A 23659-nucleotide genomic window follows, 5' to 3' on the forward strand; every position below is an offset into this window, starting at 1 on the left:
CTTATGTTAATGACAGCCCGTAATATAGACTTTAATTGAATCAACAGCATTTTTTTCTCAGTGTAGAATCGGTTGTCGTAAACCTTCCTTCACGGCCGATATATCGCCGCAACGTTAAAGCACCGTAAAGTTGCACGTCTATTTCGCTTTACATTGGAGATTGACAGCGTCTAATCTTGATCGAATTTACCAAAATAATACGCTGACACAACGCGAATGAATGACTTTGCGACATGTGCTACTTCTCGCAATGCGACGTAAGCAAACTAAATCTTACGAAGTGGCAAGCATAAAATTTAAGTGGGACGTGTCTTCCACGCTTGCATCAACACAGCATTTGCACATGCACCCAGCCATTCAAACAAACCGTACAACTCATGGCGCACGATACATGGCATACTTAACTGCGATTACAACTGGCATTAATTGTTTTTAGCATTGAATTTATGACTAGGCTATAAACGAGCTGATGAATCGATGAACTTGACGAACAGTGGCCGCTCTTACACGATTTTTCCTGCATATCCTGCGTATGGAGCTCGTGCAGAGAAAGTTTCTAAAAAGCATTTAAATGCCCTCTTCTTTAGATGGACGTAAAAAAACGGTGTGATTACCGACTCGTTAAGAGACAGCTGAAAGAAAGTCTGTTACAATAACCTATTTCCTATAAAAGACAAACGCCGGAAATGATACGAAGATATATGATGAAAATAATGCCATTATGAGAAGAATAATTTGTTATTCGGGTCTTGATATCCGTCGGGTGCTAATCAAAGCAAATTTTCATTCTTACCGCGTGTTGAAATAGCACATGTACCGCCTCTATTCCGGTATCGTTGCGAAAATCTTATTGCTATAAAAAAAAAATCAACATTGCAATTTTACGCAACTGTACCTCGTGATCTTTCGACGTTGCAATTTTTTCTCTTTTTTTTTTTATTTACGGATTTATTACTTTTGCACTTTGGATTTCTTGTACGTAATTTAGAATCAAGTAAAAAAGTTCCGTTTCGAATATGACTTTGTCATTATTATTAATCGTCCATCATTATAGACATTACATTTACCATTTCCTGCAACTGTTGCATCTCTTTTGAATGAAAAATTATCGCCAAGCATTTCGTTTCGGCATCGTCTGACCTCATTACCTACATTTTATCGAGGAACCGAACAAGAATGTAACAATGAGGGGGAAGCGGAGAGTCAAAGCGGGATGAACGGTCCTACGAAAAAGTATTTAAATCGGTTTCACAAATAACGGCACCGACTTTCCGTAGGTGTGAACCGAAGTGGGAGAATAAGAAATGTAAAAATAGCTGGCGGTTTATTAATCTCTATTAGAGACCGAGCTTCTCAATTGCATTATGAAATTCATATCGGATTTTTAAACTTATTAGGTACGCGATTATACATTTAAAAAATAAAACTAAAATTAACAAAGAACAACAAAATCTAACGTATATTTGTTATTAAAAATTACTTATCATTAGAAATTATGCTTATTGTTAAAAATTATGTTAATACATTGAGAAAAAAATTGGCTAAATTTTAATAAATATTTCTTTGAGAATAGTCCTAATGGAATATTTACTAAATGTAAACACATATTTATTAGATACAAGGACCATTAGTTTGATTTAATTATCATTTTTTTTCATTTATCTAAATATTTATTTACTATAAGTAAATATTAAATTAGAATTATTCAAAGAAATATTAATTTTTAATAAAATTTTTCTCAGTGTATATAAATTTTATTTTTTCTTTTTTATATATAATTTATATATATATAATTATTGATAATTATTCGTCCCTTTTTGATACATGCATGAGGTTATCTCTTTTTCCTTTTTTCAACAAGAACAATGTAGGGCTTTCTCGAAAAGTATGTAGGTCCTCTCTTCGGAAAGAGGGAACATTAAACAGAGAGAAATATGCGGGAGAAAGAGAAGAGCAAAGAACAAAAAGCTGTAAAGTATCGGCTCTGCCCCTCTTTCTCCCGGTTACAGCCCAGCGGCCCATCGTAAGCAGCAGTTTGCTTGTCACGATGAACCCCAATGTCTCCGATTATTCGTTTAACGGGACTCGCACGTCCACGATGGTCGGAGAATGATTTCTCCAGAAGGCAATGGGTTGAAGATTCGGTTCGTGCGCTCAGTCTTCTTCTAGGCGAGTGCGCGTGTGGACTGCTCTGATTCCGAGCAGAAGGAGATAATTGCCGAGTTTTCTTGATAACTCCTGAACGTTAATACGTCTGCCGTTCAAAGGAATTAAAAACAAGCCGTAAAAAAGGAATTGTGATTTTTTAAAAATCGGCAGACTCTTCCGGTGTTGAAGAGACTATCTAAGACCAAATCTCGATCGCCTCTAATAATATACAGAATTCTTCAATTTGACTCGATTGGGCTATCCCCTCGGATCCGACGTTACACCCGGTGGCTATAATGCGATGATGATATAATTATTATTTGATTGTCAAATGTGAAAAATCGTTAATGTCCCGTCAACATTGTCATAATACTATTTAACGCAGTAATACTTAACTCGGTAATACTTGAAATCTCGCTCATTTAGAGAAACTCATTTTCGCGTATGACTGTGAAGGACAAGCTGAAACTTTTGTCATCTCGCGTTGCACATTTTCGTGGATTTGCAAGAGGCCTTTCTTGTCGATGACGCAAGGTTCCAGTCTCCTAGCGTTCAAATAAAACATGTACCATAGCCACGTGGTGTTCAAATTGACAGTGAACGTCGACACAACACGTAACTCCGTTAGTCTTATCTCCAGACAACGTTTTCAGTCTTATCTTGACAAAACTTCCTGTATTGTGAAAAGTGAATTGAATTTAGAGCAAAAATCGTGCTTATTTATTGAAATCTAAATATACTACTATCTCCCGAATATTCAGAGTAGAATAATTAAAAAATAGACAGAATAGAACAATTAAAAGGATGATATTGAATGGAATTTGGAGACTATATCTCCCGAATATTCAAAGTAGAATAATTAAAAAATAGACAGAATAGAACAATTAAAAGGATGATATTGAATGGAATTTGGAAAAATAAGAAATTGTGAACCGGAAGAAATTATCATCAAGGAGAGGACAAATTTTTGGTGTGGGACGATACGAGACGGGGAACGATTTTTGAAATCTAAATATTTATTAATTATACGTCACAGGCGAATCCTTAACGTGTATAGGTGTCGCGCCAGTAATTCGCCGCTTAAACTTTAAACCAGTCGACTTTGAAATATCTATCTGTACACATCGCGCGGCACGTCCGTGCTGTTCACGCACGCGCTAACTCAATAAGCGGTCCAAAACGGGTTCCGTATTATCAAACGTAAGTCGTCGCGCGAGTATTTTGAAACTTATACCATTTCCGCGTATTTATGTTGCGACGATTTTTTATAAAAGTTAAGCATATCAAGTGAAAATTCCTTTTCTCTTCTCAAAAGGTGTTCCTGGAGCATCGGGGTAAGGATGAGGTAGGACAACTAGTCGGTGCCAAAACCCATGGCGCAACACCCTTAGTCATGGCATGTCGGAACGGACATTACGATGTGGCGGAATACCTCATCGAAAAATGTGGGGCCGACGTGGAGCAGCCTGGATCAGGTCAGTCCTTTCACGACTTCTGTTCGGGCTGATCTATTTACTTATTGAGAACAGTTTTCCAATAAAAAATGACGTTCAACAAAGACGTGCTTTAGTGCTTCTTTTTTCTTTTAAATCAAGTTTGAGATTTTTTTCTTGGCACTACATTGGTGCAGGTAGCTTAAGAATTGTGGCCGCTATAATCAATGTCTCGTACGCCATAGGCTGGTACAATGTACTGCGCTTCACGTGATTTTACTTATGATTATTACATTTATATCATTATTGTTTTCGTATGTAGAAGCTAATAGATCCTCTGTTTGTGTGCTACTAAAATTGTACTAAAATATTTCTTCGAAAATAGTGGTCTTTGAGGGTGAAACAATCGAGGGTGCACCACCCCTATGGTGCGCGGCTGCCGCTGGCCACTTGTCCCTAGTGAAGCTACTTGTGAGACGAGGGGCCAAGGTGAATTCAATCACAAAGACTAATTCTACACCTCTCCGTGCTGCATGTTTCGACGGGCATTATGATATCGTCAAATTCTTAGTGCAACATGGTGCAGGTGAGGAAAAATACAAATATAAATTTGAGAATTATTTTTAGAGAATAAATTTATAATTTTTTTTTTTAATTCCGTACAATTTTTTTATTTTTCTTTGTGGAAGAGCGAATGCAAGTAAAAAAAGCAAGCTTTGCATAAAAAATGTAAAACATTTGCGAAAATGTATGTAGTTTTGTAAACATTACGTTTACTAATCGAAAGGATTTGATTTTTTTTATTAAAAAAAAGCAAGATTGGGAAAGTGACTTTGTAAAACTAGTTACAGTTACAGGTTTTTTCTCTTAAAAAATGATTAATTACGAGTTACCGTTATAAGTTATCGATTCTAAACTGTAACACGTTAGTTACATTTGCTTATAAAGAATAACAAGTCATTTTTAGTTACTTACAAATACTTTTCAGTTATTTTTTTGCATTGTTATTTTATACATTTCTAACATTACTGAATTATTTTACTTATAAATATTTATTATAAATTATATCTATATACGTAATAGATAGTACATATTTGGAATCACTTAGATTATGGAAGCAATATTAAGTCGTGTTTACAAAAATCATTAATTATTAAGATTCTTATCTTTATCCTTAATGCAGATATTTACAGGGTGTAATTATTTTATCAAGGATAAAGATATGTTCCAATCGTAAGAAATAATCACTGATTGTTCACTGAGTACTCATTCTGATCAGTTCATTATATTGATGAATAAGTTGAAATATATAAAATAACTGTAAAAGTAATTATTAAATTAGTTACAAGTTACGAAAAAACATAAATTAAGTTACAGTTGAAAAGAGTGATTCCAATAGGCTTTCTACAATAAGCCGTTATCTAAATTGTAAATCTTAACCCGTAAGGAACTGATTAATGGGCTTTCTACAATAAGTCATTAGTCACCAATCATGTCACATTAGTGGTAAATAAGTCAGAATTATAAGTCATAAATCTCAGGAAACTTTCATCCAGAATAAAGCATATTAGATCAATAATTACAATTCGTATTAGACCTATGAGAATAAATTAATTAAGAAAAATAAACCTATTTTCACTAAAAATAGGTTAATTTCCCTTATTTTTAGTTAAAGCGAATTTTAGTCCTTAAATATTTCAGGGTGAATTTATGTACATATCCAGTTCTGCAAACCGTGCACCGAAATCTTTTTTGGTTTCGAAACACAATCGTGAACAAAACTGAAATATCACATAAAATTCGTGAAAAAAAAACAGTAATATCACATAAAATTATTAAATTGATAAGCAATTTAATAATGTTTGATGCTAACAAACATCTTAGAAAGGTAGTAATAATTGGATGTTAATATTATAGAAATCAATGCCTTAAATGGTCTAACTGGATTTTAAATCCTTTTACGGTTCTGTGCGAATTTATACTATTTATGTACATATGTAGTCCTTTGAAACGCGCGCCGAAATGATTTTTCGATCTTGAAACGCTAACTCTATACTAAACTACCGCAGTAATATCACGAGTTAAATTGACTAGCAATTTTAACAATTTGATACTTTTTCGTATCTTCGAACGATTTTAATAATGCTGAGTGATATATTAAAATCTGTAAATAATTAATTGCGAAAAATATTACCTCGGTCGGGAATCGAATCCAGATCTCTTGCTTTCCGGGCGAGCGTCCATCAGATGGTTAATTTAAGCATCTTAATTACAATTCTTGCAATTCGCATCTGTTTTCAAGTCGAGATAGGAGCGATTTTAAGAACTATAAATAATTAATTTATTCCAAAAAATATTGCATCAGTCGACATTTGAACATGATTCTTCCGCATTCCTCTCTTGTGCGGGCATCCCGAGGAGGTAACCACTTAATGTAATCGTGGGACAGAGTCCTCGAAATCATTATAAAATTCATATGAAATCTCTACGTATAATCCGATAATTACATATGCAACCACGAGAAATCATTGTATATTAAAATTAATTAAATAAAATCGTATATTTTATCAAATTACTTCATATATAGCGAAAAAAATTATGTAATCAGATGAAATCATGTAATCTGCGGGACAGTATTTCAGCTAGTGGTTATTCCCTCGGGCATCCTCACCATGAATATATGTATAAATTCCAGGGTTGATAAAAAAACATGTTTTAAACGTGTTTTAAGCAGTTTAAAACCTGCTTAATTGATGTTTTTAATATGTTTTAAATGTTTTTTATAGTACTGTTTAAAGCATATTTGAAGCATTGAAAACATATTCAAAAGAAATATAATGTTTTGTTCTTAAAAAAAAAAAACATTAGTCTTTACCAATCCTGATAAATTCATTCCAAAATATCTAAACACTAATATCCGCTTGAACTAAAAATATATTTATTTCTCTTAATTAATTTACATTAGATCGTTACATCACGCTATTTCAAAAGATGGTTGTTCTCAAGGCAAATTATAATACATTATGTGATTGATCAATTATAATGGCCGCGTTTAGTGGAAAAAACGCTCAATGAGCGATTTTTTCTGCTGAACGCAGCCAATATAATCCAAGTTTCAAATCGTAAGAAATGGAATTTGACCATTTTCACGCACTAATTACTGATTTATTGCCTTATGATACACTACTAACTGGCTTACATCTCACTCCCTACTTCTATTAATACTAACGGCTTATTGTAGAATGTGTGTAACTGTTCCGTTCTGTTACGAGTCACGAGTTGCATCCCAATCCTGAGTAGAAGTTATACTTATTTATATCGCAGAATATTTAAAAACTCCATCAAAACCTTTATTGATTTTCTCCGTTACAGATATCGAGATGGCGAATCGACACGGGCACACATGCCTAATGATCGCCTGCTACCGAGGTCACGTTAAAATAGCGAAGTTCCTACTCGCCCTGAAAGCAGACGCGAATCGCAAGTCCGTGAAGGGTAATACAGCGTTACACGACTGCGCCGAAAGTGGATCCTTGGAGATATTGAAAATCCTTGTCGAGCATGGGGCCCAGATGGACGTAGACTCTTATGGGATGACACCACTCCTCGCGGCAGCAGTAACAGGTTAAAGCAGAAAGTTCCACGCACCACTCGAAGGTTCCCCTAAGACAGTTTATTTAACTCCGAGGAAAAAGCGAGCGCTGACCGAACGTTTCTTCGCTTCCTCTCTTCCAGGTCACACGCACATCGTCGAGTATCTCATAGGCATTCCCCAACTGTTCAGCAGGAAAGAACGTATCGACGCGCTGGAGTTGCTTGGAGCTACGTACGTGGATAAAAAGAGGGACATGATTGGCGCCCTGCAGTTGTGGAAACGTGCCATGAACGAGCGGTATGTCTCCATACACGGGCAGGCTGTTAATCCGTAACCGAAAATCGTGTGCCTTTTATTTTAGAACACTTTCTATATAATTTTGTATAATCGGAACGCGAAACATAAGGAATGACCTCAAAAACCAGTTTTTTGCCGATTAATCTAAAAAAAAATTTAAGATGAGTATAGAAATAATCTTAGGGAATCAAACAGTGCTGAACATAAAATTTTTCTGCGATTAATATCGTTTAACAATACGATTCGAATTTCGAGGACCATAAACTGAGCGAAATTTGGGGATCTTTATAAATATTTTATTTTTTATAAATTTTTTAAAAGAAATATAATTCTAATTTTTATTTAAAAAAAAAGAGTTTACGCTACATGTTGAGTAATATATAGTTATATACATATATACTTCCCGTAGATATCGAGGAGACGGACCAGTGATAGCAAAACCTGAATCTCCACCGCTTGTAGCCGCTTACGAATACGCCCGAGAGGTAATTGAACCCGAAGCTTTGGACGATTTGTTAGCAGATCCAGATGAAATGCGTATGCAGGCACTGGTGATTAGAGAACGAATATTAGGACCGGCTCATCCAGACACTAGTTATTATATTAGATACCGCGGAGCTGTCTATGCGGACGCGGGTAAATTCCGTCGCTGCATCGAATTGTGGAATTACGCTCTCGATATGCAGCAGAGCATGCTGGAACCACTAAATCCTATGACACAAAGCTCTCTATTCAGTTTCACCGAACTCTTCAGCTTCATGGTGGGCGAGGAAGGTAGACAGACGACAAGGGGTCGTAGAGTACCGCCAGTAAAGAGGGAAGATCTGCTGAGAGTTTTCGAGAAAGCTGTAAGTACGAAAGTATCATTGTCGTCTATCAATATATCTCAAACCGTCAATATTTATTCGTTTACACCGCAAAAATTATTTTTAGATTAACGAAGTAGCGAAAGGAAAGCAAATGCTGGACAAGATGGGCGATCTGACATGCGAGCGTGATTTTACATTCTTGAACAGAGTTCTTGTTATCACTCTGCACTTGGCGTGCCTATTAACGCGCGAGACCGGAAAAAAGGATAGCGAAGAATACAATGCCTTTCACAAAGAACTCTACAAGTTAATCCGAATAAATGCCAAAGGCAGACACGTGAGTGCCACTTAAAATAATTATTAATAATAAAAGGGAGATTAAAAATAAATATCTACATTCCGGTTCTGTAATGTGTCTTTCAGAGCCGTGACGCGCTGCATTTAGTTCATAGCGAAGACGGTGCACTGGTTGGCAGGTATCCCACATGCAAGTTCCCATCTCCTCATTTGACTAAAGCTTTGCTGAGAGTGGGCGCAAATGTGGCTGCCAAGGACAACGACGGCAACACGGCTCTGCACCTTACCGCGCTATTACAGCCTTGGCGACCGAGTATGTCGATCGATCTGCTCGACGCCGGCGCGCATCTCGACGCGATAAACAACGACGGCAAGACGTTCCAGATGCTATTGCCTAATAAGGAGCTTTACGATTCGATTTGTCCTCTGAAATACACCACTCTCGCCTGTCTGGCCGCGCGAGTGGTCAAAAAGACGCAAAACATCAGCAGAGTGCCCGCACACCTCCGCACTTTCGTTGAGATGCACTAGTTGCGATGAGACACCACCAGTGAAATACCATGGCAAACACTTTATTCTAATCGAGAAAATGTGACGATTATGGAAAACAATGGTGATAATTCGGGCGTTAACTTGAATTCATAATTCATTCATTCTAGCATCTCGATATTCTCTTTGGATGTCTTCCAATAAGAGACACACACATGACACGGTGTAACACGGAGCATCCTTGTTGTTTGCCAATGTTAAACAAGGACGAAATAATCTTTGTGTTGTACTGAATCACTTGTTGGAAGATACCCCTTATCATGGGCGTATTGAAGAAGAGGGTTTGAGGGTTCAAACTCCTCCTGAAATTTTTTTATTAATCATTTGATTTTGAGAGAGTCCCATTAGCGCATATCCTACTCGTTATAAAACCATATAAGTAATTTTTAATACTTCTGCTAGTTGGAGAAAATATTGCTTCGACAAAAAATGCGATACATAGAAAATTTTCGTAAGGTTTTTGTTATGAAAAACAGAATATACGCTATAATTGACACATTTTTGTAATAACTGTATTATTCTTCTTAAAAAAAAGTCTTTAAAAAATAAGTAAGTTACATGCTGTACAAAACGTAACATTGTTCCTCTTCAAAATGAGGTACGAGGAGACATTAAAAGTTGTAAAAATATCCAAATAAAATTCATTAATGTTAAGAATTGTAAATTACAGCAACCAAATTAGTGCAGTGACGTTCTTTTCAGTACAATATAGCAAAATACTTTTTTTTTGGTTGTCATTTCGATTAGTGCAAGGAACATCCCTGAGTTGATTGAACCTTCCTCCCCCTGCGAAAAAAATTTCACGATATGCCCATGCCCCTTATTATACAGGATTTCAAAATCGTTCTGATTTCTAGTTGTTTTTTTAAATAAGGGCGATTTTGAGATATCTTGTATATAATCTATAGAACAGAGATATAAAGATTGTCCCCGAGAAGCACAAATCTTCTGACTGATGATATAATACGAAGCACACGTGATCCCAAGAAGATTTTTTGACAGCTTCTCTCGTAACATACATAAAACATGTTTCGCAATAAGATTTTCGCAAACAAAAAATACTTTTTTATTTCAGTTGACAACTTTCTTTTTATGCTTCGTAATTAATTTATTGAAAGAAAACTCCAAATACATGCATCTTTTAAAGCGGAAATTATAGATTTCGCTATTAAAAATTTTATATTCAATAAAGTGCAATAATATACACTTTACTTATGTATATACATATATATATTTTTTAATACGATTACGGTAATTTATAAAATATCTATTTTCATAAAAAGAATTTTAAAAAGATTAAAAAATTTAATGAGAACCTGGATCCATTATTATAATTTTTTGTTTTACATAATTATTTAATTAACCCGGTAAAAAATTGTTCATGCATGAATATGTATAAATATGTATAAACATATATAAACACGTATAAATATTCATAAACATGTATAATTATATATGAAATATGTCCATACATGTTCATCCTTCTTTCTTTTGTAAAATTACTTTTTAGTGTAATAAAAATAATAATAATAATGTGAAAACATAAAACATAATTAAAGGGATAATTTTTGCTTGTTTTACAAAAAAACAAGTTTGAAAAAAGTAAAAAAAAGTCATGTATAATTATGCATAATTTTATATGTAATAATATATAAATAATAATTTCCATTTCTTCAAATTGAATTTTTTTTAAACAAATAGTGCAAAAATTAACTTTTTAATTATTTGTAATGTTTTCACGTCAGTATTATTATTTCTATTGCACTAAAAAGTAATTTTACAGAAGGAAAAGGGATGTATGAACATGTATGGACATATTTTATTTATAATTATACATGTTTATATGAATATTCATATGTGTTTATGTATGTTTATACATATTTATACATATTTATACATATTTATGCATGTTTTTTACCGGAAACCTTTATTTGAAAATTGATTGGAGATATTAACGCGTTTTTATCGAAGTAAAATTGATTTACAAGCATTTTTACTTAAACCCTTGCTTGCCATTATTTTTGTTAGACTGAGATTAATTAACGACATATTTTAATAGATCTCTTTAGTATCAATGTGTGATGATACGAAAAAGAGGTTTTTTAATTTTGATGAATGAGTTAGATGAATATTGGTATTGCAACAAAGTGATAATGCAAACATTGTGATCTTATTATTGCGAACTTGGCTAATTAGGCCTCTCCCTTATACATAAACCCCGCGCAAGCCATATTATATATATATATATATACATAATATATTGATAATACTAGATAACATAAATGTACGTTAAATTCAAGTGTGTTATCTTAGAAAAGTGACTTTTTACCTTGCTGTATAAACAAATAAAGAGAGAAACATGGATATTTGTAATAAAAGTTTTCTGACACTGTGAACAATGAATGATGTAATTCTACATTTAGCATACTACAATTTTGTTTTTCAACATTTTTCACATGTATAAAATTATGTTCTCTTAAATATATGAATAAAGCGTGAAATGTAAAATTGTAGTATGTTACGTTTGTCTCTTATTTCAACACACTTCGAACACATCACACGAGTTACTTCAGTTTGCTAATCATTAATATTCCAACGAGAGCAATAGTGATCGGATGATTTTATATATTATTCGCACAAGTTATAAAATTGTGCGCATTCATACTTTTATTTGAAATGTGATAATCCATGTATACATAGTCTGTAGAGAAAAGACACGTCTCTACATAATTATATATAAATATATACAACATATATATAAACGGGCGTGTGATGTTTAAGGTGCCTTTTTCTTTTGAGAGCTGTTGAACAGTGCACTTCTTGCGCTAAACATGAACACGATTGTCGCAGTACTGTTTGTAGCATTAAGACTAATTTACACGTACGAATTACGTACCCGTATTTACCGTTATTATGCAATTTTATATACGTTTTACATGTTTCGTTTGAGCCAATGATCCCGTTACTGGCACATTTACTCGCGTCCGAACTATTAACTGCATCATTGTAATATTACAGGACGTCGCGTTACGCGATTTTCCACAAAGATAGTAATCCTTACACTTACCCCTCGCGTATCGAAAGCTATTTTATAATGTATAGGTAAATGAAGAAATACAGCTGTAATTGAAAATATGATTTGACAATTCATTCTTTTTTTATTTCGCACGACTCACAAATACAAGCTATGTTCCGTTACTCACAAGTACTGAAAATCTATAGTTTACGTTACGTATACTATAGATTTTCAGTACTCACAGTGAATCGTGGAACGCAGCCACAAACGTAATAGTTTCCCTGGAAAAAAAACATAAGCGTGAAGTGATTGTCAGCTATTAAAACTTACCTGTCATTGTCACATTTTGGAACAGATGTTTTCTCGATCGTGATCTGAAAATAATCAATAATATCCATTGTATCTATGCCCCAGTGTAATAAAAATATTCCTTATACGATAATTTATACATATATATTATATATATATATATATATGTATATATAATTTTATTTCGGTCTCGCGAGTAGAGAAAAACGCTTTCAGTTTTCACGTAACAAGAGATATTGAACGGTTGCGCTGCACGAATCGCATGTCACAATGATAAAAGAGTAAACGCTTCTTGGCCCCTAAAATCGACGGAACTGTTAATGCGAAAAGACACGAGCACCGATTCTCGAGGAATAATATAAATAATAGTAACGACAACTTTTATATCATATATCAGAATCCTGACGTAGTCAATAACAAAAAAAAAGGATAATGCTACGTCTTCTTCAACTTGTAGGAATTTAATCAAGCGTTGAACGAAAGGGAGGATCAATCGCTAAGAATGCGCTAACGTGCGCATATTTTTTTATCGCCGATCGCAGGTGAAACGTCGATGAACGCTCTTACCATTAAAATACATTAATAAAACTCAAGAAAAAAATCGCAAAGTTCCGTTACGACAAATCGACGGAAGTTGTACAAAGTGAATACTTGGAAATAAATACAAAATCATTGGCGCGCATGGAAGATTTCGCCGTCCTTCATTCAGTTCTATATACAGAATCGACTACACCATGTTAAAGACGACAAAAACCTTGTGTTAACTATTCCTTTCTCGGTCACACTTCCATAAAAAGTCCATCGATGCGAGCTCAATTTCATCGACAGTAAAAGTATTGTTAAAAATTATTGGAGATGAAGAATACACTTCGTGACAGCACCACGCATAGACATGTTTAAATTCTCGTTATTAATGACAGAAAAAGTAATTATGCTAATCTCTCTCACTCTCTCACTCTCTCATTCTCTCTCTCTCTCTCTCTCTCTCTCTCTCTGGGCCAGATATCGTCAATCGTCTCTCTTCCCGGAACCGTCTTCGGAAAATCAGGGAAGAAAATCATCTGAAAAAGTATCTCACCTGCGAGCTTGAAAGAGCACCTTCCTCCTCATTGCGCAGATACTGACGTCCCAATTGTACGGAAGATAATCTGAGGAGTGATCTGTATTTTAAGATGTATCAATAAACGAATGGACTCGTATTCTGCTTAAATGCAACGTGTTTACAGGACAGTTATGATTAATCGTACCATTTAAAGATTTAGTTGCGTCGCATACTAAAACTCACTTGACAAGATCCATCCGAACCAACAAGAGTGATCGCTTAAAAAAAAATAATAAAAATTTCACACAACAGCACAGAAATAAAACACAACGACCAGCATAGTTTTTTTTATAGCCAAAATGAATTTGGATTTTATTCAATCACTGTTATGATTGGTGGTTATACAAGAGTGTTATACAATAGAATATTCCTCGAGATCTACATGGCGAGAGAAGAGTTATGTTTACCAAAAAATATTTCGGTGACACCAAATGCAATTCGTCCATTGTACCGGAATCAATCCAAGTCTTGTCCGCGTACATTTCTGTGGGGGAACAGACAAGATTAAAAGACGCTATTCAATGTCACGAGAGGCTCGATTTACTTTTTGGTAAACATACTACGGTCCATAAAACGCAGAATTTATGCCGAATCTACATCGTCTGATGTACGTTCGCCGAAGTATTGAAGCGAGTTTGAGTAAACTGAGAGGGGATCTTCCTAAAAGCGGCGGACTACAACAAATTTTTTTCGTATGCTTCATTTGGGGGTCGTTAAATTATTCTTACAAAGATGCAAAACAATATGTATGTAGTACAGTAAATTAAAAAAAAATTAATAATAAACGATGTGATCGCGTAGAAATCGTGGCGACAAAGCGCTGTCCCCTGTCAAATACCACATGTGCTTTTTCTTACGCATAAGTGCGAACGATGCGACGAGAATATCCAACACAAAAAATCCACGATCTGCATAAAGTAAGATTTTAAACGAGCGTACCTCGATAATTCGCAAGCCGAAAATCTAATTCGACCGAATAACGATTTTACAACGTTACAAAATGTGTTTTCATGAACGAAAGATTAATCTCTATCCCTTGATGGACTCAGCTACGAATGAGCAGAGCATCACATTAGATCGAAATGATGGAGAACCGATCGATCTCTCGTCATGATAATTAAGAAGTACAGACTTACAGACTACAGAATCGCTAATTACGGTAATTAACCTGTAAATAGTGAATAACCTACACACACTGAAAAGAAACCTACTGACTTACTTATAGATCATCATGAAACCTAAGCCTAAAAACAACTATAGTCACGATCGCTAGAAAAAAAAAACTGATATAAGAAGTGAACAATTAGTAGACTTCCATTGTAAAAAGGAACGATAGTCTGGTGATATTTAAACAATATAGAATTGAAAGTTGAAAGGGGATAAAGAGAAAGAGAGAGGGTGTGGAGAGTGTACGTCAATCAGTGGTCATATGACTGTTGCAACATTGAGTAGCCATCACAAACACGACTTGCTGATCTTCCAAAGATAGATACTTCTCACTCACTGTCCTAAGTTCTGCCAGACAACTAGGATGAATTTCAAGTATTGTCATTAGGAGTGGAATCCTGCAGACGACACAAACACCCAGCTTCCTCACGCTGCGTCAATAAGTTATGGTTAAGTATCAAATTATGATAATATAATCTTTTCTATTGACATTACCTTGAATCCCTCGAGGCTTATCCTTCCATTCTTAATAGAGACGCACATCAATTGTTCTGCCATCAATACGCGATCGATTCATCATAGCTAATTGTGATAATTAAGGAAAACTCAATTGTACAACACAATTTTTTCAAAATAATTATAAACAGAATAACAAAATTAGTAAATAGATAATAATTGTAATTAATCTCTTTTTCTTTCTTTATTACATATTTCGTAGTTAATAATTCAAAGAAATAAAAGGGAAAAAAGGAAGAAAATGGTAAAAAAATTTTTTTTCTAACAAATGTTAAAATGTTTGTTTCGCTTTGAAAAGGATACTCACAGCACGCTCAGCATCCCATTCAGATGCGAACCGTACCATGCCCATGTCGGCACCTCTCATTTCCGCGAATTTTACCTCTCCGGCGTCCTGGAACTTATCACGCAACATCTGCCATGTAGTGTTTGGAGGTAGCTGCAACACAAAAATTATAATTAAATATTAAACCAAAAAATAAAAAATATTAGTATTTTAAGGAATGGAAAATTCCGGGAAAGAACCCAGGATCGAACGGGAATGAAAAAAACATTTCCTACGCCTTAAGGGAAAGAACTCGGATGGAAAATTGCTTTATTCGATGTTGCAAAAACAAAGCAATTACAAACATTGCTTTAGTTACAATTTACATTATATCTATAATATAATAATTATTTTGTCGGAAGTAAATAATTAAATTAAATAATTTATGAAATCTTCCTGATTCTGGCTACTAATTTTTTATTTGCATATTTCTACCTTCACAAAAATGTTCATTTTAAGTTTATATCTTTTTATAACTGTTTTTAAATTATTCATGTATTTTGTTTTTCATGCTTACTTTTAAAAGTGCTAAAAAAATTCCAGTAATGACATTTTAATATTTCTATAATTACTTAACATTTTATTCTAGAATAAAATGTTTATAAAACAAAATTTAACACAGAAGTATTTTATATTTTATGTTATATTAAATGGAGGCTTGTAAAAACAGGTTTAAAAAAATGGAATACCATTAAAAAACGTTTTTCTCCAGTGCCAGATTTTTTCTCTGGAGAAATCCCAAGGATAAGTTCTTTCCCGGCGATTTAAATATCTCAGGAAAATAACACAATAAAAAATATAACAATGATAGAACAAAAGTACATACGTTGCCTATAAGTATAGTATCTGACATCTGTCTTGAGCCGTTGGAGTTCTGTCGATTACCGCCACCGCTTTGGCCCTGGTTGCCAGAAAACCCACCGCCGCCACCAGAAACACGATCACCGTCCCCTCTGTTAAATCCTCCATCGAAATCTCTACCGCCGCCGCCGAAATTAGAGCCACCAAAGGCATTGTTACTACCAAATCCTATATCGTTATCCAATTTGGATAATCCACGCGGCGTGAACGTATTATTCCCTTGTCCACCAGCCAAAGAAGCCTGTAAACCGCTTAAGCTACCAACTCCGCCTCCAAAGTTATTCAAATTTGATGCTAATTCACTCGTCAATGAGGAATTCAGCAGTGAGCTTGTGGTGAGATTAGCACCTAAACCAGCGCCGGCAAGACTAGCTTGAAGGGCTGCTGCATTCGTGTTTGACAAAGCCGATGCTAGAACAAATAGGAACTCATTTATTTAACGATTTTAATTGATTTACAAGAAGTGCATGTAAAAGGCGCACGCTCACCTAATTGCGCAGGTACAACATTGTTCAAACCGGCGCCGAAAGCGCCCGCAGCTAAGACAGGCGCTGAGATTGGATTTACCACTGGTGGATTGTTTGCTTGCACATTAGGAATATTTCTAGCAACATCTAATAATCTGTTACCACCGGCTCCAAGTCCCATGCCGATACCCTTCAAACCTGATATACAAAAGTAAATTTAATTTATAAAAGCGTATCAAGCATGTCTGTCGCAAACTGATGAATAATATAAGTACCTTCTGGTAATTTAGGTGGCATATCAGGTTCATTAGCTCTGTCAAGTCTAACGGTCATACGCCTATCGTATAACTGTTGGTTATGAAGCATCGAAATGGCTTGTACCGATTCTACCGGATGATCATATTCAACGACTCCAAAACCCCTTGATTTACCATCCTTATCTTTTCCCAATTCAACGTGCAACACTTTTCCAGCCAATTTAAAAACTTCAAGTAGCTTCTTCTCGTCAACTTTGTAGTCCAGCTGAATAAATAGATAGATAATATAATTTTTCAATGATGCATACTTTTTAAAAATATAGCCGCGTCATACTAACGTTAGCGACGAAGACTCTTGTGACCAAAGGACCATTGATGCCTAAAGATTCTAAAAATTGTGTACTAAGACCATAGGTGTTTCCAAATTTATTGTCTCCACCTCCGCCACCGCCGCCACCGCCACCACCGCCGCCACCACCGCCACCGCCGCCACCGCCTCCGCCACCGCTAGGTGCAGACATATTTTGTCTTCCGCCTCCTTGTGGTCTTGGAGGATCTCTAAATCTGTCATCACGATTTCTATCATTGTTACGACCTGTTGCTAAACGGCCGTATTTGTCACGTTCTACATCAAAATCCTGCAAAATAAATATAATTCATCAAAGTCACAATAATATAAATAATCTTTAAAATTAATCTTTTGTTAAATTATGTATTACACGTATTTTTTAACAAAATGAAATAATTATAAAAAAATTAAATTTTTCTATGCTATACTAGAAAAAGTTTAGCGGCGATTTAGATAGAATCTAGATCAAAAATTAATATTCAAAAGACGTGTTTAAAAAAAAAATAAGATAAAAAAACTTTCATTTAAAATTGTATTGCTAAATATAAATATGAAATTATTTCATATGTATATAGCATTCATTTTCATACGAAAAATATAAATTCTTATCATTTCTTGCGAGACTATACATATAATGCACAAATAAGATCTATTAAAATAATATCCAAAGCTGTGCAAATAGAAAATTTCTATATACTTACTTCTTTAACAACAAGCTTCCTCCCTTTGATGTCATATCGGTGCATCTTTTCCACCGCTATCTTCACCGAGTCCGAATCTTCGAACTCCACTATCCCGCATCCTCTAGGCTTATCATTCTCATCCGTAAAGAGCTCCACATGCGCTACCTTACCAACCTCGGTTCTAAATAAATCCTTAAGATCTTGCCAACGAAAATCGTAAGGAATGTTGGAAACATAAATTCGCCGTTCAGAGGCCTTCCTGCCGCGATCGTTTCTATCTCTACTGCGATCGCGACTGGCCGAGTTTATACGGTTTGGTCTGTCTGACCTTCGATTACGGTCGCGTTCTCTGCTTCTATCCCTGTCGTCATTGTTTTGTGCCTGATTACTGTAATTACATGTGCAAAATAATATATCATACATATACAGAGCTGTGATATTATAACATAATACATTAATTCCCATTTCTATCAATGTAGATTAAATTTAGTCTCAATTTAACTTACTCTTCATCTTTTTCTAATTCTTAGAACTAGAAAAAGCTATGTTCCACTTAACACTCACAACACTAGCGAGCATCATTTGTCCTTGTTTAACATTTGATTAAAAAAAACCAGAAGGATGAAATGATTCCACAAATATTGCAGTAAGTGGAACACAGCCTAGGTAACTATATACTGTGAAAATGGAACTATAAGAGAGAAATGTATATGTACTTCTTGTATGTATACTTTTTATATCAGGCTTGTCCAATTTCAGCTCCAGAGCCAAAACGCAAAGCCATCGATGCAAAAAAATCATACGGGTAAGATTTCCTGGACCGTAAAGTGTCGATATACGTCCAAGCAATCAAGCTTATCAAACTTTACAGTCCCTGAAATCTTACACTAAATTTTTTTGCGTTGATGGCTTTGTGTTTTGGCTCTGGAGCTGAAATTGGACAGGTTCAATGTATACTATTTCACTTTAATTTATACTATATCTTACAATATTGGATGATTTCTATTTAGTGATACATCATTGTATCTTTCTTGAAATTCAATACATAACAAAGACAGAACGACACCATCACCAAATGCAAAGTATCCATTTTAGAGATATAGTGAGATAAAGTTAGAATGAGACAGTACACACACACACACATATATATATATAAGGAGAAAGTATATACATATATCTTTCTCTTTCTTTCTCGTTTTAATAAAATCGCTAGTAGCCACACTCAGTTCTAATTAAGTAAACTATGTTATAGATGTAAATATAAGAAAAAAGAAGTAAATCATATAGATAAGAAAGAGACATCAGAAAACATGGTAGTGTCTCGACGCTAAGAGAATATATGAACAAGGTTAAGAACTAGGCTGAAATTTTCGATACATTTACAGCCATACGCTTGCACGATTGCAACGCTGAAAAGTATCGAACAGTATTTATCGAATTATGCCTTTCCTCTTGTTATTACAGTCACCGAGATCGGAGTAACAAGGTACTCTGCATCTCATATCGATGCATGCCACGATGACTCCGCGATAGTCAAATGGACGGTTAACGATGTAAAACCCCATAACGCGACTAATCGGCAGAAAGACATTATACGTATAGGACATTATACTTACTCGTCCGTCTTCATTATTACCAGAAGCCGGTCCTCGCTCACCTTCGGACAGGCAATCCTACGAGCTAGCCGTTAAACGATATATCCAAATGTACACCGAGCGTCGTATGAAATGGCCGTCACCGGAAGTACAAACACGAAGCATTGCTCCACCATGGAGCGATGGAACTGCAACGTGAGTGACCACCGGATTTCACTGCGCTCGTCAATATCGCGGAATATACGTTTTCTCGCAAAAATCTCGAAGTGATGTCATCGATTTCCTAAAAGCGTAATTCGAGTTATTATTCGAATTTACAATTAAACTGCAATTAAAAAATACGCATCGCTGTATGAAATATATACTCGCTATGAGAAAAATACGAAACATTTTTCACGATGAGTTTTGATTTTTAAGATATGCCGATCATATTGGAAAAAAAAAGAAGATACAAACCAAACTAATTATTCGGGAGTCTGCGCAGTAAGTGCGGCAATTATACGAAACTCAACACAGGCCACGGTCCGATTCACGCTCACAACGCTTAAAAATCATTCTTTTTAATTTTAGTTTAAAATCCACTGCACCACGTCAGGATTTTGCGTTTACTTTAATTCTGTAAAAGGATTTTTTTATTCCATTTAGTCAATTCGGAGATTTTGATCAAACTGCAATGTCGACAATTGGGTCCCTCCAGCATCCCCTTAATTTGATTAGTACAATGTATATATTGGTACGATTGGGTAGAACTGGATCTAGATGTATAAATAAAACATATTGAAAAATTTAACAACAGTTGGAAAGCTGTTTTTTCCGCAACATTAGAAATCGCGCCATTTCGAACATGAAGTTGCGACGGCGGCCGCAAGGTGGCGCTCGCAGTGGCGCTGCGGCCGCGTTCGCGACTGGCGAGAGACATCCGTGCAGTCGATGTTGTGAACCCCTATTACAATCCCGTGGCGCGCCGGCGCAACACGACCTTCTGGTTAGAGTATCCATTTTGATCACATGTGAGTATTTCGAGCTGTTCTCGCTTTCGGCTTCAACTAATGGTGCTAATTGCCCGAACGAGCGGCGGATCATTAAAAATACGCGGGTAAATGTCGGGCCGGCTTACGTTCGTACGGCCGCGACGCAACGCGCCGCGACGGTAACGCGGTCCCCGCTAGCAAATGTGATCCGCTCGCTCTCGGGTCCATTCAGTTCGTACTCGCTTCGTCCATCTATCGCTCGAAATACGCTGTGCGCGACAATCGGCAGTGCCCCGGCAGCGTCGCGACACACCCCGGCGAACGTAACTCACGTCGAACTCGTTCACCTATGCCGCGAAGCTCGCGAATTCCTTCGTGCTTGGTTGCGCGAGAGATCTTTGGTTAGTCGCGCCTCCCCGTCCGCCTCCGACACCTCTCACTGTGCGCGAACTCCCTGCGACGACGCGCCACGTGGTCACCCTGTTCGTCCGGGTGTAACCACGTTGCCGATAGCCCGAGTTTTGGTGACTCACGCTCGCATTATAACCGGTAGAAACTCGATCCGAGCGACGTTAGTGTACGTACAATGTGCAGATATTTTGTACAGGCGAGAACTCTGTTGCATCCGTGTAATTTCTTCGGTCGTTTTTTTTTCCCTACTGTCGTTGATATTTCGTTTCTGACGCTCATCAGTTTATGCGGCCTGGGTCGTATAAATACAGTTGCAAAATTATTTTGTTCAAAATAGCCTCGTCAGTGTCATTAACAGGACACTCGAGCAAAAAAGTCGTAAAATCGTTATTACTGTATTAGTACCATTGTATCATTAGTTTTCTTGTTTTTCAAAATAGATTAATCTATAGGTCTGTTCTTTGTGGCTGAACTTATCCCAATGTAGCACTCCGAGGAATATTCTTAAGACATAGAGATGTCTTTTGAATGTCTAGGCTAAGATGTTTCTTGGAGACCTATGCTTTATTAGTACACTTGTTATACATATATATATATATATTTTTTTTTTATTTTAAGTATAACGAGTATATCCATAATTTATTTATATATCCCTTACAATACAATGTCAAAATCAACACCTTATCTGTAGAAAACTGCATCCAATTATTTTTTATGTATTTAAAGTGATTTAACATATCTCTGAAAATTTACTTATTCTAGAACAAATGTCTGTATTTTATTTTGAGAGAAAATACAATTTACTACAATATAATCATCTTTCTTTAAAATTTATAAAAACTTATATAAATAGAAACTTATTCCACGAAGATTAGGATTTATTCAGGTTTGTAGCAGAAAATTAAATATGTACGTAAAGATTTGGTGGAAGCAAGATCGAAATTTCCATAGTTTAAAGCAGTTACAAGGAATGGATCTTATGAGAAGAATTGGTTCTTAACAATTGGTTCTTTTTACCTGAACTTCTTGCTTGTTCTTGCTTGTTCGTTTTTTTCTTTCCTTAATGGCTGTTCTACAATGTGCTTTTTGTTTCCTGTTTCTTGCTGTTTGTCTCTTGCCCTTTTTGATCAAGAAGGCAAGAGACAAATAGCAAGAAACAGAAAATAAAAAGCACATTGTAGAACAGCCATAATAGAGGAAAGGAAAAAAGAGAAGGATAAACTGTGCAAGAGAAATTCGGCTAAAATGAATAGGGCTTTTATTCTGATTTTTAATTTCAAATTTATACCTATTTTGTGCTCCACACAGATATCCATCAAACAACAATGGCAGATATCGAGGATACTCATTTTGAGACCGGAGATTCAGGCGCCTCCGTGACATACCCTCAACAGTGTTCAGCACTGCGCAAAAATGGTTTCGTCATGTTAAAATCACGTCCGTGCAAGATTGTAGAAATGTCGACTTCTAAGACTGGCAAGCACGGTCATGCTAAGGTTCATTTAGTAGGTATCGACATATTCACCTCCAAGAAGTATGAGGATATCTGCCCCTCCACACACAATATGGATGTGCCGTTTGTTAAGCGGGAAGATTACCAGGTAAATTCTCGTTTTTTCGTAATTTCTTGCATGCGGCGAATTAAACATAATTTACATAAAATTGTTTTATATTTTTAATCTGTTTGTTCTTTAGGCTATTAAAAAAATGTTTATCCTTTTATTTTTATATTTATAAATGTATTTTATTGTTATTCATATTTTATAATCTTAATTATTTAAACTTTACTTACTCAATATTACAAAGAAGAATGAATTGAGTAAAGTCTACTTTAAAATTTGAGTCTGCGACATAAATGATATGTTTCTGTGAAAATGTGAGAAACATTGTAATTGTTTTGTGACAGCTTACAGATATATCTGACGATGGCTATCTCTGTCTGATGGCTGATAATGGAGAACTGCGCGAAGATCTCAAGATACCTGATGGTGATTTGGGAACACAGCTGCGTGCTGATTACGAATCTGGAAAAGAGTTACTTGTAAATATACCTTTTTGTATATATATATATATATATATATATATATATATATATATATATATATATATATATATATATATATATATATATATATATATATATATATATATATATATATATATATATATATATATATATATATATATATATATATATATATATATATATATATATATATATATATATATGATTAATATAATAATATATTATTCATATTTATCTGCTTCCAACATATATAATTACTTTATGATAACAAAAAAAATAACATTTTTTATTTATATAATCTTTATTATTTTCTTGTACAATAACAAGTATCATGCTAATTATTAATTTGTACGGTTTATTAAGTTTCTAACTATTTTTTAATAAAAAGTAGCATTTTTGTTATTTGTTATTGTTGATTTCTTGTAAATGATTTAAAAAATTGCTCTACAAATTAAGATTATACTGCACTGTTAATT

General features: G+C 35.0%; 3 protein-coding genes across 10 annotated transcripts in view; 2 read left to right on the forward strand and 1 right to left on the reverse strand.

Annotated features, from left to right (window-relative positions):
• Positions 1-10257, forward strand: part of LOC108762741 (protein fem-1 homolog CG6966) — a 39959-nt gene extending 29702 nt beyond the window's left edge. For 3 of the 4 annotated variants that reach the window (XM_018509881.1, XM_018509907.1, XM_018509889.1), the window contains exons 2-8: positions 3464-3623; positions 3967-4167; positions 6954-7205; positions 7317-7473; positions 7883-8321; positions 8407-8619; positions 8706-10257. In XM_018509881.1, coding sequence (XP_018365383.1) covers positions 3464-3623; positions 3967-4167; positions 6954-7205; positions 7317-7473; positions 7883-8321; positions 8407-8619; positions 8706-9110 — 1827 coding nt within the window. In that variant the 3' untranslated portion in view covers positions 9111-10257. Of the gene's footprint in view, positions 1-3118; positions 3349-3463; positions 3624-3966; positions 4168-6953; positions 7206-7316; positions 7474-7882; positions 8322-8406; positions 8620-8705 lie in introns of those variants that run through there. The other variant, XM_018509898.1, reaches the window with a different exon arrangement.
• Positions 10258-11087: 830 nt separating this feature from the next.
• Positions 11088-19919, reverse strand: rump (heterogeneous nuclear ribonucleoprotein rumpelstiltskin). 3 transcript variants are annotated; one of them, XM_018510198.1, is made up of 9 exons: positions 19797-19919; positions 18199-18568; positions 17487-17786; positions 17167-17413; positions 16913-17089; positions 16390-16835; positions 15542-15677; positions 15218-15304; positions 11088-12518 (listed from the first exon to the last, which is right to left on the reverse strand). In XM_018510198.1, exons 1-8 carry the CDS (start codon positions 19808-19810, stop codon positions 15249-15251), a joined length of 1746 nt encoding a protein of 581 aa, XP_018365700.1. In that variant the 5' UTR covers positions 19811-19919; the 3' UTR covers positions 11088-12518; positions 15218-15248. The 3 variants fall into 3 exon arrangements, with proteins under 3 accessions (XP_018365700.1, XP_018365706.1, XP_018365691.1); XM_018510204.1 differs by lacking the exon at positions 11088-12518 and adding an exon at positions 14100-15153 and having other exon boundaries at positions 16390-16808; XM_018510189.1 differs by lacking the exon at positions 11088-12518 and adding an exon at positions 14100-15153.
• A 794-nt stretch (positions 19920-20713) lies between these two features.
• The window catches only part of eEF5 (eukaryotic translation elongation factor 5), a 4907-nt gene continuing 1961 nt past the window's right edge, over positions 20714-23659 (forward strand). Inside the window, exons 1-3 of one of the 3 annotated variants that reach the window (XM_018509792.1) lie at positions 20714-20785; positions 22466-22758; positions 23064-23198. In XM_018509792.1, coding sequence (XP_018365294.1) covers positions 22483-22758; positions 23064-23198 — 411 coding nt within the window. In that variant the 5' untranslated portion in view covers positions 20714-20785; positions 22466-22482. Of the gene's footprint in view, positions 20786-20846; positions 20872-20891; positions 21324-22465; positions 22759-23063; positions 23199-23659 lie in introns of those variants that run through there. The other 2 variants (XM_018509807.1, XM_018509798.1) reach the window with 2 other exon arrangements.

Source organism: Trachymyrmex cornetzi, unplaced genomic scaffold (assembly GCF_001594075.2).
Source record: "Trachymyrmex cornetzi isolate Tcor2-1 unplaced genomic scaffold, Tcor1.1 scaffold11, whole genome shotgun sequence".
Taxonomy (NCBI): Eukaryota; Metazoa; Arthropoda; class Insecta; order Hymenoptera; family Formicidae; genus Trachymyrmex; species Trachymyrmex cornetzi.

Coding starts and splice junctions, on each gene's coding strand:
- rump (XM_018510198.1), bottom strand. Junction 17,414..17,486: donor CAAGAGTCTTCGTCGCTAAC/GTTAGTATGACG, acceptor CTATTTATTCAG/CTGGACTACAAAGTTGACGA. Junction 15,305..15,541: donor GGATGCTGAGCGTGCTGTGA/GTATCCTTTTCA, acceptor TATCACAATTAG/CTATGATGAATCGATCGCGT.